A 15,725-nucleotide genomic window follows, 5' to 3' on the forward strand; every position below is an offset into this window, starting at 1 on the left:
AGGTGTTTTGATTTACGGGACTTCGGCCCATCCGGCACGATTGACGCCCCGCCGACTTTTCACTCTTCGGAAAATTCGGTGGGGGCGGGATTTACGCCCCCCCCCCCCCAAGCGATTCACCGACCCGGTGGGGTTCGGAGAATCCCGCCCCAGATATTATAATAGTACACAAATTATATTACTGAACATTATAGCTGCTTAGAATCCTATTCCAAGCGTAGTGGGTTAGCATTGCTGCCTCAGCGCCGAGGTCCCAGGTTCGATCCTGGCTCTGGGTCACTGTCCGTGTGGAGTTTGCACATTCTCCCCGTGTTTGTGTGGGTTTCGCCCCCACAACCCAAAGATGTGCAGGCTAGGTGGATTGGCCATGATAAATTGCCCCTTAATTGGAAAAAATGAATTGGGTACTCTAACTCACTCCCTTGGCTATTTTAAAGTCAAGGCCTGCAGGGAGATACTCGCGCCTCAGTGACATTTCCCAAGTTATATATATATTCTTTTAATTATTGAAATTCCCAATAAAATTCTTCTGCAATTATTTTCCTTTTCATACACAACAGAGAAGAAAATTTGGAAAAACATTATATCTTGAGATTTTCTCACCTTTAAGTACATACATACATAAAATAGGAAGCAAAATGAAAAAAAGATACTGCAACTGTTGGGGCGTATTCAGCAGTTCCAGAAGTAGCTGATAAAAATAGCATGACATTTGAGGTGTAGATCTTCCAATTTTAATAACAACCTTCACTCAGAACGTAAATCCACCTTTTTTCTTCCCGGTTGCTGACAGACTGGTTTTGTATTTCCAGCAATTTTCGTTTTCATTAAACATCTAACAGATTTTTACCTGGACAATTAACATTGTAACCGCGCTGTAAAAATGGATAATGACAAAGCCAAAAAGCTGTATAGTATTCAGGTGCAGTACTTTCTTGCATTATTCTGCACTGAAACAGTGTGAGTAGGGTGGTCTTTCCAAGAGCCGGTGCAGACTCGATGGGCCGAATGGCCTCCTTCTGCACTGTATATTCTATGATAATCTATGATTAACGCCCAAAAGGCATGGTTCCGAGGCACAGCAGGGTTCAGGTTCCAGGCTTTTCTTCATAGTGTTCACAACAGCAAATCATCATTGACTCAGGGTCTTCTGGTGTTCAGCACTCAAGAAATCAGCTGCCTGCTGAAATAGGCATCTCAGAGTCTGTCTGATAACATTTCTTCCAGCCAGCTCCAATCAAGAGACTGAAAAAGAGTGGATCAATACTGACTACTGGGTACTGCAATGAAAATCAATTTTTCATCCACTCTACCTATCAAACAAACACGCTGTCTTTTATCTTGCACTGCAGAAGTCTATACTTGGTAACAGAGATACTGATAAACCTTCAGGTTAACTGAGCAACAGACAGCAGAGTTCAAGAGCTTACAAGGTACCAGATTGTCCTTGTGTGCAGAACAAATTACAGACTCAGCTGTTCTCTGTGGATGGTTTCACCAAATCACCTTGAGATCAATATCCCTTAGCTTTGCTAAAAGTGTTTACATTATCATAAAGAAACACTATTGTCATTTAGTTTACCATAGGAGCCCTTTAATATTGAAATCTATTATAGTCTTTCATAATGTTAAGATATTCAGTAATAGTTGAAATTTATTCTCCCAAAGCTGCTGTATTGCAGGAGTGTTTTAGTGATAATAGATTTTTTTATTACTTTATCAGAGTTGTAAAGCCAGAGCTCAGAGTGTGGACAGGGGCAAACCCCTAATCCGGCTCCTTGCCTGCTCCAAAAAACAATTCAAATTGAATCCAATTCATGGTCCCCACAAGAGAGACATACCAGATCCAGGCATTACACCTGCCCTCACGCTCATCTTAGCCAAAAGGCCAAGAAGCGATTACTGTACTACCAGGTTTTGTAGCAAAACTGCAGATTTGTAGCAAAATTGCTTTGCAGCATTGTTAGTTATTGTAACAGTTACTTCCATAATATTGCAAAGTAAACCAAGTTGTTGTAATGCCAGCTATTCGGGAGTGTAAACAAATTCATCAGGCCAACCATGTCATAATTCATATCACAGAGGGGAAAATCTCACACCAAAACTGTACTTTAAGAAGAATTAGCCAGTATCATATAAAGACAAAACACATGAACTGTTAGTTGAAATTCTGAATTGCTCTTACCGATATGCTGTTATTGTGTTCTAATAAAGTTTCACGCATCAAACTATGCAACTGGCTGCAGAAATTTTGGTTCTCTTCAATTACAGACATTGACGATTCACTGTAGGGAAGAGGATAGGATGTACAATGAGCTCATCAAGTGGATTATTTTCTGCAGGACAATTTGGTTTGAACTCAAGACTGGTAAGTGTGTGTAACAGACATCAGATTTTGACAATGTCTTTTTATAAAAGGCACATAAAGATCAGCATATTTATTAGCTATTTTTCTTCTCACATATTCAGGTTTGCACATTTTGATAGCATTTCAGAGATGATGATTAGCATCTAAAGCAAACAGCAAGTTCTGAATATTCACAAAACGAAAAGTGCAGAACATTAAAATATCACAGAATATGGTCATAGGTCCGACCTTGGACCAGTCGAGTCCCAATGTGTTGACAGTGGCAAAGGAGCCGAGGCGGTTTATGGAAGGGGGGGGGGGGGGGGGGGGGGAATGGACCCTTGGAGGTTCAAGAGGCCGATGGTGGAGGAGTTTTCATACTTCTCCCATGTGCACTCCCGGATTGATTTTTTTCGTGCTGGATAAGCCGCTGTTGGTCGGGGTGGCCGACTCGGAGTACTCGATTGTGGTTTCAGCCACACGCCCGGGGAGGGAGGGGGGTGGAGAGCGAGAGAGACCAGCACCCGCAGCGGAGGCTGGATGTGGGGATGCTGGCAGATGAGGTGTGTCAGCGGGTGAGGGTTGCCATTCGGGGCTATGTGGAGCTAAACGACACGGGGGAGGTCGCCGCTGCCACGCTGTGGGAGACATTCAAGGCGGTAGTCAGGGGGGGAGTTTATATCAATCCAGGTGCATAGGGAAAAAAATGGAACGGGAATCGTGGACGAGATTTTGAGAGTGAACAAGAGGTACTCGGAGGCGACGGAGGCAGGGCTGTTGAAGAAAAAGCAGAGGCTCCAGATTAATTTGGGCTAGTTTCTACAGGAAAGGCAGTGGGGCAGCTGTGGAGGGGCAGAGGGGCAGTGTATGAGTATGGGGAGAAGGCAAGTAGGATGTTGGCCCATTAGCTGAGAAAGCTGGAGGCAGCGAGGGAGATTCACAGAGTGAGAGTTGATAAGGGCAAGATGAACCAGGAGAGGTGACAGGGGTGTTTAAGGCATTTTATAGAAGGCTCTATGATATAGAGCCCCTGACCGGGGCAGAGGGGATGTGGAGGTTTCTGGACAAGTTGGAGTTTCCCAAAGTAGAGGAGGGGCTGGTTCAGGAACTGGGGACCCCAATTGGGCTGAGGGAGGTGATGGATGACATGGGAACGATGCAGGCAGGGAAGGTCCAGGAGCCAGACGGGGTCCCAGTAGAGTTCTAAAAAAGGTTTGGGGCGGACCTGGGGCCACTGCTGGTGAGGACGTACAATGAAACAAGGGAGAGGGGGGGGTGTCATGATATGCAGATACACACATAATGATATACAGACAAGCAGCTAATGGACACGGAGAACAGGACATGACCAATAAGCAGGCAGGAAACTCAGGGGTGGGATCTGACCATAAAAGACACGAGACACTCACACTCCGCCTCTTTCCACTGATGAACAACTGGAGAGTCAGTCAAGGGTGTTGTTACAATCTCACAGCTCCACCACGTGGCTAACAGCTAGTCTGGTTCAGTCAGACAGAGTAACCACACTTAAGTTAGCAGAGAGTCGAACTCACAGGGAACTGTGCTGACTGTGCTATTAGTTCAGTAAACCTGGTTGAACTAACTTCAAGGTCTGGAGTATCTTTCTGATCTAAGCTGCATCCAGTTGCAGCCAGTGTTAGACCAGTGTACCTAACACGACATGATACCAGGAGACTACTAATTTAAGGTGGCTTACCTCAGTCCGTTCCGTGACGACCAGCAAATGTATCCCGGCACCATGGAGAAGATTCAGGCTCCTCACCAGCTCAGGACCTCCGGCAATCTCAGTGCCAACCGGCGGATATTCAAGCAAAAGTTTCTGATGTACATCGAAGCCTCAGACCTCGAAGGTACGTCTGATGCTAGAGAGATCGCGCTTCTCCTCTCAACAGCGGGTGATCAAGCCATCAAACTCTTCAACTTGTTTAACTTCACCGAAGGCCAGGACAAGGCAAAGTTTCAGACCATCCTGGACAAGTTCGATAGTCACTGTGAAGTGGACACCAATGAAATCTTCGAGCGCTACATATTCAAACAACGTCTTCAAGGTAAAGATGAATCTTTCAATGCCTTCTTAACTAGCCTCCACCTGCTAGCGCTGTCCTGCAACTTTGGTGATATTGCTGACTCCATGATCAGAGACCAAATCATGTTTGGAGTTCACTCTGATCCTCTGAGAGAGCAGCTCTTAAAAATCAAGCATATGACCCTGCCAGTTGCGATTGAAACATGTACAGTGCATGAGCACGCAAAAAATTGGTATTCCCAATACAAATCGGCTGAAAATGAGAAACTTGCCTCCCACGGGGCTGTGAGTGTGTAGGCCATCTCCCGGATGCAGCGCCTCAGCATTGAAGACAGCGGCCATCTCGCGCGCTTTTCCCGGAGCCCCACGCATGCGCGATGCAAACAGGATAACGAAGCGGCCGACACCCACACTGCGCAGGTGCAGACGTCTGCCGACTGCACTGCGCATGTGCGACGATGTACACCGCGTCACGACGCCGACATCATGACGTGCCCGAACTGTGGCAATGCCCACTTAAAGAGACACTGCACTGCAAGAGGCAGGCAATGTTTAAACTGCAGGAAGCCTGGACAGTATGCAGCCTTGTGCAGGTCTGCACCACCAGTCAGAGGCCAGCGCTCCCAATTCCGACGGCGGCGCGTCCAGAATGTGCAACAACAATTACAGGATTCTGATCCTGGCAGTACAACGGATCCAGAGGACGAGTGCCTGGAGTCCGCCTACCGAGTGGGCATCATCACCACACGTGAACATGCCACACCTAACTCATCTCGCATTCAGTCCATCCTCGCTGTGGATTCGGAAGACGAATGGCATGCGGTGATGCAGGTCAACCGCATTTCCATCCAGTTCAAGCTGGACACAGGTGCTTCTGCCAACCTCCTCTCACAGGCAGACTTCAAACGCATCAAGAAGCCTCCCAAGGTCCTTCCAGCAGCCTACCAGCTCCTGGACTATAACGGTAATGCCATCACAGCACTGGGGTCCTGCCATCTACTTGGCTCCAACTGGAGTATCCATGCACGGCTAAGGTTTGAAATCGTCAAGCCGGACAGGGCATCCCTACTGGGAGCGCATGCCTGCAAAAAGCTAAACCTGGTGCAGCGGATGTATTCAACATCATCCTCCAACGTGGATCTTCAAGCTGGCATTGACGACATCCTCGCTCAGTATCCAGATGTGTTTGACGGGTTGGGCACTTTTGCCATATCGGTAAAAGATCCTACTGCGTCTTGATGCCAAGCCAGTGGTCCATGCACCACGCCGGGTCCCGACTCCGCTGAAGGAGCGCCTGAAGGCACAGCTCAAGGAGCTGCAGCAGCAGGGGATCATTTCCAGGGTAACCGAACCGACTGACTGGGTCAGCTCAATGGTGGTGGTTAAAAAACCCTCTGGAGACCTGCGCATCTGCATTGACCCCAAGGATCTCAACCAGAATATAATGCGTGAACACTACCCCATCCCGAAGCGGGAGGAACTCACCAGTGAGATGGCACATGCACTGTTTTTCACGAAGTTAGATGCGTCACATGGATTCTGGCAAATCCAGCTGGATGAGTCCAGCAGAAGGCTCTGCACCTTCAACACACCGTTTGGCAGGTACTGCTATAACTGTATGCCATTCGGCATCGTCTCGGCATCGTCGATATTTCATCGCATCATGGAGCAGATGATGGAGGGCATCGAAGGGGTTTGTGTGTACGTGGACGACGTCATCATATGGCCCACAACTCGAGGAGCACGTTTCCAGTCTCCAGCAGGTATTCCACCGTGTCCACGCCAATGGCCTGAAGCTGAACAGGGCCAAATGTTGCTTTGGCATGACGACACTCAAGTTCCTAGGAGACCAGATCTCTCAGCAGGGCGTGTGCCCTGACACAGACAAGGTCAAGGCCATCGCAGCCATGAAGGTCCCGGAAGACAAGACGGCGGTATTGCACTTCCTGGGCATGGTTAATTTTCTGGGCAAATTCATCCCAAACATTTTTTTCTTCTTTTTTTTTTTAAATTTAGAGTATCCAATTCATTTTTTCCAATTAAGGGTCAATTTAGCGTGGCCAATCCACCTATCCTGCACATCTTTTGGGTTGTGGGGGCGGAACCCACGCAAACACGGGGAGAATGTGCAAACTCCACACAGACAGTGACCCAGAGCCGGGATCGAACCTGAGACCTCGGCTCTGTGAGGCAACTGTGTTAACCACTTGCGCCACCGTGCTGCCCCTTCATCCCAAACATGGCCTCACACACCACGGCCCTACAAAACCTAGTGAAGAAGTCCACTGCCTTAGAGGGGAAGGCAGTCCATCAGGCAGAGTGGTTGGAGCTGAAAGCCAAGCTCACCACTGCACCTATATTGGCATTTTTCGACCCAGACAGGGAAACGAAAATCTTGACAGATGCAAGCCAGGATGGCATCGGTGCGGTCCTGCTGCAACGCGATGACACTTCATCGTGGGCACAGGTAGCTTACGCATCAAGTGCAATGACCCCCACCAAACAAAGGTATGCAGAAATCGAGAAGGAATGCCTGGGCCTTCTCACTGGCATTCTCAAGTTTCACGACTATGTCTACGGCCTGCTGACATACACAGTTGAGACAGATCACAGGCCCCTGGACCACATTATCCACAAGGACCTGAACGACATGACGCCTCGATTGCAGCGCATCCTCCTCAAACTCAGAAGGTACGACTTTGACCTGGTCTACATGCCTGGCAAGGAGCTCATCATTGCCGATACACTGTCCCGCTCCATCACCGTGCCTAGTGAACCACTGAACGTCATCCGGCAAATTGAGTTGCAGGTTGAGTCACAGGTGCATCTGTGTGCTAGCACCCTCCCGGCACCTGATGAGAAGGTGATTCGTATCTGTGAGGAGACAGCCAAAGACCCCCTCTTGCAGCGTGTTATGCAACACCTAGCCAATGGCCCTCAATTTTTCAATGTAAAGGATGACCTGACGGTGGTTGATGGTATCCTCCTCAAACTGGACCAGATTGTAATTCCACACAGTCTCCAGAGCTTGGTGCTCCATCAAATCCATGAGGGCCACCTGGGCGTTGAGAAGTGCAGACGCAGAGCCAGGCAGGCTGTCTACTGGCCCGGGATCAGCCAGGACATCGCGAACATGGTCCTTAACTGTGCGACCTGTCAACGCTTCCAGCCAGCGCAGAGTAAGGAGACACTTCAGCAGCATGAAATCGAAACCTCTCCGTGGTCCAAGGTTGGCATCGACCTCTTTCATGCAAATGGTCGTGATTACGTGTTAACCATTATGTGGAGATGTCGGCGGTGGACTCGGGTGAGCACAGTAAGACGTCTTACAGCACCAGGTTAAAGTCCAACAGGTTTGTTTCGATATCACTAGCTTTCAGAGCGCTGCTGAGGAAGGAGCTAGTGATATCGAAACAAACCTGTTGGACTTTAACCTGGTGTTAATCATGATTACTTTTCCAATTACCCTGAAGTCGTGAAGCTCTCAGACCTCACATCTCAGACTGTCATCAAGGCCTGTAAGAAGAGGTTCTCCAGGCATGGTATCCCACTCACTGTTATGAGCGCCAATGGCCCGTGCTTCAGCAGCCATGAATGGTTTTGGTTTGCCCAGTCGTATCAGTTCAAACACGTCAATTCCAGCCCACACTAACAGTCAAACGGAAAGGTTGAGAAAGGGGTGCACATAGTGAAGCAGCTCATTTGCAAGGCCACGGATTCTGCGTCTGACATTCACCTCGCGCTGCTTGCATACACTGGCATGTCACCGGCTCAATTCCTGATGAACAGGGACCTGCGAATGACACTTCCAGCCATACACGTGCCCAACCTGGATCACCTCCCGGTACTGCAGAAGGTGCAGCAACTCCGAGACCGGCAAAAACAGGGCTATGATGCTCATGCCACCGATTTGCCCGTGTTATCCCCGTCAGACACTGTTCGGGTCAAGATCCCCGAAGGAGGCTGGTCAGCTCCAGCTGTCGTTGTTCGACAGGCTGCTCCCCCACTCGTATGTTGTGCGTCTGGCTGATGGTTCTGTTGTGCGATGAAACAGATGGGCACTGCGCAAAGTTGCCTGCATTCTTCTCCGTTTCCTTTTGTTGTTTTGCCACCTCCTGATACCTCGACTCATGAGGCCACCAGTCAGGTTTCAATCCTGCCCATCAAGGCGCTGTTGTCCCCACCACCACCTCTCCGGCGGTCGACCAGGATCAAACGCAAGCCACAGAGACTGGACTTATGAACATTTGTTCTGTTTGCTATGTTCTGTGTTCTCGCATTAGACAGCTGTTTTCACATATACAAATGTTCACATCCACTGCATGTATATATGTTAATTTTGGCCTATTCTTGTAAATACGTCACATATGTCATCCAAACATTAAAAAAAGGGGGAGATGTCATGATATGCAGACACACACCATAATGATATACAGACAAGCAGCTAATGGACACAGAGCACAGGACATGACCAATAAGCAGGCAGGACACTCAGGGGTGGGATCTGACTATAAAAGATACGAGGCACTCACACTCCGCCTCTTTCCACTGATGAACATCTAGAGAGTCAGTCAAGGATGTTGTTACAATCTCACAGCTCCATCACGTGGCTAAGAGCTAGTCTGGTTCAGTCAGACAGAATAACCACACTTAAGTTAGCAGAGAGTCGCACTCACAGACAACTGTGCTGACTGTGCTATTAGTTCAATAAACCTGACTGAACTAACTTCAAGGTCTGGAGTATCTTTCTGATCTAGGCTGCATTCAGTTGCAGCCAGTGTTAGACCAGTGTACCTAACATGACAGGGGGGACTTCCCTGTCGTAGGCTTCCTATCTCCCTGATATTGAAGAAGGAAAAGGATCCAGAGCTGTGTGGGTCATACCGCCAAGTTATTGGTGAAGATGTTGGCATCGCAAATTGAGGACTGTGTCCTGGGGGTGATAGGCAAAGATCAAACGGGTTTGGGAAGGGGAGGCAGATGTCAGTGAATGCGAGGAGGCTACGCAACGTAATTATGGTGCCTTTGGAGCACAGCAGGTGGAGATAGTGGTGGGTGATAGATGTTTGATCAGGTGGAGTGGACGTATCTGTTGGAGTGGTTCAGGTAGGAGTTTGTGTATTGGATTTGGCTGTTATGTAAGGCGCCGGTTACGAGTGTGCGGATGAACCAAGTGAGTTCGGGATACTTTGAGCTGTATTGTGGGACGAGGTAGGGTGCCTACTCTCCCTGTTCTTTGCCTTGGCGATAAAGCTGCTGGTAATGGCGCTTAGAGTGTCGAGGGACTGGAGAGAAATTGAGCGGGGTGAGTCGAGCACAGTGTCTCATTGTATGTGGACGATCTGCCGCTGTACATTTCGGACCCAGCGGGCTGCATCGGAGGCATCATGGGGATCCTGGGGGAGTTTGGCCAGTTCTCGGGATACAAACTGAATATGGGAAAAAGCAAGGTGTTCTCAAGTTGGGGGAAGGAAACGAGGTTGGGGGGAGGAGTTTACAAGAGGAAGTGGTGGGGAGGAGTCTGGGAGGGGGTGGGGGTTTGTCTACAATTCATGGTTGCCATTCACGGTACTCTTTCGGGGATTGGATGGCATTGAATATTAGGGGGGGGGGGGGGTGTTGGGGGGGTGGACTATATATGTCAACGGTGACCAGGGGCGATTCCGGATTCCTTTTTCCTTCCTTGGGGGGGGTTTAGTTTTATTTGATACTTATATTGTCATGCAGGCCGTTGTTTGGGGGGGTGGTGGGAGGATGGGATCGTTGTTGTTGGGAGGGGGTTTGACATTGTATTCGTTACTGTTTACCGTTTGTTGGTGGGGTGTAAATTCTGAAGAAAATGTAAAAATGGAGAATAAAATTTTTTTTTTTTTAAAAAGCGAGGTGTTCTCGAATGAGCCTAGGGGGCAGGAAAGGAGGCAAGGGGAGTTGCCGTTTAGAGTATTTTAGATATTTGGGTATCCAGGTGGCACAGAGCTGGGAGCAGTTGAACAAGCTGAACCTGGCTCGGTTGGTAGAGCAGTTGAAAGAAGATTTTAAGCGGAAGGATATGCAATCGCTGGCAGGGCCGGTGCAGACAGTGTTTCTGTTTCAGAACCTCTCTATCGTCTTCTCCAAGTCGTTTTTTAAGAAGGTCAATGCGCTGATCTCTGGTTTTGTGTGGGCGGGGAAGACCCAAGGGGTTAGGAGGGCTTTCTTGGAGAGGGGGCGAGAGGGGGGCTGGCCTTGCCGAATACGATGAATTACTACTGGGTGGTGAATATTGCTATGGTTAGGAAATTGACCATGGGGTAGGGGTTGGTGTGGGGACGGATGGAGGCGGCATCGTGCAGGGGTAAGTTTTTAAGGGCATTGTTGTTAGCGCCTTTACCGCTCTCTCCGACCAGGTAGGTACTCTGAGTCCAGTGGAGGTGTCGGCCCCAAGGATGCGGAGGCAGTGGCGGCAGCATCTGGTACTGGAGGATGCCTCGGTGTGGGCGCCGATCTGTAATAACCATAGTTTGCACCGGCGGGGTTGGACGCAGGGTTTCGGGGTGGCAGCAGGCAGGGATTGTGCACTTTGGCGATCTGTTTATAAGAGGCAAATTTGCCAAGTTGGCGGACCTGGAGGAAGAGAATGAATTGCCCAGGGGGAGTGGCTGTAGGTACCTGCAGGTTTGGGGCTTTCTAAGGAGAGGTGCATTCCTTTCCTGGGCTGCTGGCCCTGGGGTTGCAGGACAAGGTGCTGTCGAAGGAGGAAATAGGGGAGGGGGAGGTGTCAGATGTCTAGGAGGAGTTGATGGAATGGGAGTGAGCCCTGGTGGGGGATATCAAACGTAAATGGGAGGAGGAGCCGGGAGGGGAGGTGAGGGCGGAGATAGGGCGGAGACGTGGGCAGAGGCCTTGCGGTGGGGGAATGCGTCCTCGTCATGTGTGAGGCTAAGCTTCATCCTGTTCAAAGTGATACATAGGGCACATATGATGGTGGTGAGGATGAGTAGCTTCTTTGTGGTGGTAGAGGATGGGTGTGGGCGATGCATGGGGGGGGGGGGGGGGGGGGGGGGGGGCTGTGAATCACATCCATACGTTCCAGCCATATCCAAGATTGAGGGAGTTCTGGCAGGGGTTCTTGAAAGTGATGTCCGATGTGCTGGGTCCTGAGTCCGGAGGTTGCGATATTCGGGGTTTGGGAAGACCCGGGGGTCCAGGGGATGAGACAGGCCGATGCTTCGGCCTTTGCCTCCCTGATAGCCTGGAGATGGATTTTGCTCAGGTGGCGGGACTCGGAGCCGCTGAAAGCGGGGGTGTGGGTGAGCGACCTGGCGGAATTCCTGAGGCTGGACAGGAGAAGGTTAAGTTCATCTTGAGGGGGTTGGCAGACGGAAGCCGTTTATTAATTTCTTTAATGAGTTTAGAGAGGTCAGCAAGGATAGTGGGGGGGTGGGGGTGGGGAGGAAATAAAGGGTTAAAATGGGGAAAGTAGAGTGTGAGGAGGGGTTGTTGTCAGGGGGTGGGTGTTGGTTGTTTATTAAATTGTTTGGTTGTTCTTCTGATTTTGTTTGCATATATGAAAATGCCTTGAATAAAAATATTTTTTAAAAATTTAAATATCACTATCAACAGATTGTACTACTTTTGAATTTTAGCCGATTTATCAATGGCCATTAATCAAATGGAACTCAAGTTATAATTCACACTGAAAATCTTAAGAGTAAATATTGAAGTGCCTACAGGCAATATCTTGTTCCTACCTGTTTCTCATTACAGATATAGAGGACAAAGGATTAGGCATGGCATTTTGTGGCATAAGATTCTGCCCTTGCTGTGCCCATCCTAAACCATGGGGTGAACCAGAAGACACTGGACTTGCACTGTCAGAGCCTCGAGCTGTGCTCTGAAAGAAATGAAATATCCAACGGCATGTTAAAAGTCAACTCATTTCATCAAACAGATTCCTTTCAATTCAAAGAAAGAAGAGCAGTGTTGAAGTTCATTGCCATACAGTAGGCATGAATGCAAGTTCAAGCTGCTTCCTGTTCAATTCCCAAGCACTGGCTGCAACATTTCCCAGCGGGAAGAGTTAATTAAAGCCGGGTTTGAAGGATTGCACCATGGAATGCCAGTTTTCATCAATGATCCCCTCCATGATAAATTCCCGAATATGGCTGGGCCAGGAAGAAGAAGCACCAAGGTAGGAAGGAAATATTGGCAGTAAACCGATCCTCACAGATATTCAACAGGCTGATGTCACATTTGCTCAAAAGGATCTCTAGCAGCCTATCATCCATCAGTTCACATGGCAGGGGATGATGTGCGGTGATGCAAGAACATTGGAAAATAAAGAAATATAGAAAAGAAAATGTCCTCTCGTTTAAAAGATGACTAATCAATTCTTAGCAAAAGTACAAAATGGGAGAGGCAGAGCACAGACATTAGAAGGTGCATTACATATAAATGAAGGGTCTTTGTGGTTGTGCCTGTGAGGAAATAACTCCTCCCTTCATCTTCCCAACAGGTGCCACAACACATTCAAAGCAGAGACTAAGTTTATGTGGGCCTCAAACTGCTAAATTTCAGTGTAATGGGGCAGGAGACAGCTTAATGATAACATCACGAAAGTTAGATTTTCACAATAGATTCATGTTTTGCTACAGAATCATAGAAAGTTTACAGCACTGCAAGAGGCCACTTGGTCCACTGTGTCTGCACAAGCCGATAAACCAGCAACCAAGACCAATTCCACTTTCCAGCACTTGGTCTGTAACCTTGCAGGTTATGGCATGACGTAGGATGCAGAGTAAACCGTCCACCTATTTACTTTGTTGCAGAATAACGATCAGCAGTACTAGCAATACTTAATGGTTTTATGGTGTCACGTGGTCACAAAGGGATGTGTAAGGGTACGTTGAAAGATATAAAATGTACTCTAGCTGTACTGCCTGATATGAAATGCTAACTTTTAAGCAAATCAAAGAACTTCTCGCATGTAACTATTTTGGTAGAACTTGAAATATAAGATCATGGCACTGGAACTCAGCAATCATAATCAAACTTTCTAAAAAGGTGAACTGATGATAATAATAATAATCTTTATTATTGTCACAAGTAGGCTTACATTAATACTGCAATGAAGTTACTGTGAAAATCCGCTCCTTGCCACACTCCGGCGCCTGTTCGGGTACACTGAGGGAGAATTCAGAATGTCCAATTCACCTAACAGCACGTCTTTTGGAACTTGTGGAAGGAAACCGGAGCACCCGAAGGAAACCCACGCAGACACGGGGAGAACGTGCAGACTCTGTACAGACAGTGATCCAAGTCGGGAATCGAACCTGGGACCCTGGCGCTGTGAAGCAACTGTGCTAACCACTGTGCTACCATAGTCTTCCTTATCAGGCACATTCCAGCAGAAGGTACAGGAAGTTTATAAATGAAGTTGCCATCCTATCTGCTTTATTGTAGATGCAAAAGTCAAGTCACCCGTTCACTCCGCAGTCTGATAATTTAGCACAGGGTAACTTGGATGGAGAAAATCATTAAGTAAATGTGACAGTGAACAAACAAGACAGGTGATATAAAGAGGAAAATAACCCTAAAAATATGAACATTCATTATCTTAAAGATTTAATACTTGGTGATATTATGAAGTGAAAAAATGGAAACATACCCATTCCATCTAAATTTAGGGTGACTGAGATGACAGTAATGATGATATAATAAGATTGACCATATTGGTAGATTTTGTGGTTCTCAACCTCATTAGCTCTCGATTTGGGGAGGAAAAAGTACTTACACAAGCAATTTTTAACAAATACCATATTTCTTTCTGCCTCTTTTCTTGCGATCTCAACAACATTTTTTCATTTTCTCGAATGTTATCAAGCGCTTGCTCAATCTTTGGAAAAAGATCAATGATCTTCTGTTTGCAAGCCAGGAGTTTACTGTAAGACACAAGGAAAGACATTGGTTAATGAAAGACTTATCAGGACAGTTTGGTGCTAATATACCACTTACCACTTGTCAGGCAGGGAAGAGATGGTCGAGTGAGGGAACCATGGTTGACAAGAGAGGTTGGATGTCTTGTTAAGAGGAAAAATGAGACTTATGTAAGGCTGAGGAAACAAGGTTCAGACAGGGCATTGGAGGGGTACAAGATAGCCAGGAAGGAACTGAAGAAAGGGATTAGGAGAGCTAAGAGAGGGCATGAACAATCTTTGGCAGGTAGGATCAAGGAAAACCCCAAGGCCTTTTACACATATGTGAGAAATATGAGAATGACTAGAGCGAGGGTAGGTTCAATCAAGGACAGTAGCGGGAGATTATGTATTGAGTCTGAAGAGATAGGCGAGGTCTTGAACGAGTACTTTTCTTCTGTATTTACAAATGAGAGGGGCGATATTGTTGGAGAGGACAGTGTGAAACAGATTGGTAAGCTCGAGGAAATACTTGTTAGGAAGGAAGATGTGTTGGGCATTTTGAAAAACTTGAGGATAGACAAGTCCCCCGGGCCTGACGGGATATATCCAAGGATTCTATGGGAAGCAAGAGATGAAATTGCAGAGCCGTTGGCAATGATCTTTTTGTCCTCACTGTCAACAGGGGTGGTACCAGGGGATTGGAGAGTGGCGAATGTCGTGCCCCTGTTCAAAAAAGGGACCAGGGATAACCCTGGGAATTACAGGCCAGTTAGTCTTACTTCGGTGGTAGGCAAAGTAATGGAAAGGGTACTGAAGGATAGGATTTCTGAGCATCTGGAAAGACACTGCTTGATTAGGGATAGTCAGCACGGATTTGTGAGGGGTAGGTCTTGCCTTACAAGTCTTATTGAATTCTTTGAGGAGGTGACCAAGCATGTGGATGAAGGTAAAGCAGTGGATGTAGTGTACATGGATTTTAGTAAGGCATTTGATAAGGTTCCCCATGGTAGGCTTATGCAGAAAGTAAGGAGGCATGGGATAGTGGGAAATTTGGCCAGTTGGATAACGAACTGGCTAACCGATAGAAGTCAGAGAGTGGTGGTGGATGGCAAATATTCAGCCTGGATCCCAGTTACCAGTGGCGTACCGCAGGGATCAGTTCTGGGTCCTCTGCTGTTTGTGATTTTCATTAATGACTTGGATGAGGGAGTTGAAGGGTGGGTCAGTAAATTTGCAGACGATACGAAGATTGGTGGAGTTGTGGATAGTAAGGAGGGCTGTTGTCGGCTGCAAAGAGACATAGATAGGATGCAGAGCTGGGCTGAGAAGTGGCAGATGGAGTTTAACCCTGAAAAGTGTGAGGTTGTCCATTTTGGAAGGACAAATATGAATGCGGAATACAGGGTTAACGGTAGAGTTCTTGGCAATGTGGAGG

The 15,725-nt window shown here is 47.7% G+C and overlaps 1 protein-coding gene across 1 annotated transcript in view; it reads right to left on the minus strand.

The window, feature by feature from the left end:
• Positions 1 to 483: 483 nt before the first annotated feature.
• chuk (component of inhibitor of nuclear factor kappa B kinase complex) overlaps positions 484 to 15,725 on the minus strand; it is a 142,466-nt gene continuing 127,224 nt past the window's right edge. The window contains exons 19-22 of the mRNA XM_072491632.1: positions 14,167 to 14,314; positions 12,125 to 12,267; positions 2,186 to 2,285; positions 484 to 1,245 (exon numbers count right to left, since the gene is read on the minus strand). Coding sequence (XP_072347733.1) covers positions 1,198 to 1,245; positions 2,186 to 2,285; positions 12,125 to 12,267; positions 14,167 to 14,314 — 439 coding nt within the window. The 3' untranslated portion in view covers positions 484 to 1,197. The remainder of the gene's footprint in view (positions 1,246 to 2,185; positions 2,286 to 12,124; positions 12,268 to 14,166; positions 14,315 to 15,725) is intronic.

The sequence above is a fragment of the Scyliorhinus torazame genome, chromosome 28, assembly GCF_047496885.1.
Source record: "Scyliorhinus torazame isolate Kashiwa2021f chromosome 28, sScyTor2.1, whole genome shotgun sequence".
In the NCBI taxonomy this organism is placed as follows: Eukaryota; Metazoa; Chordata; class Chondrichthyes; order Carcharhiniformes; family Scyliorhinidae; genus Scyliorhinus; species Scyliorhinus torazame.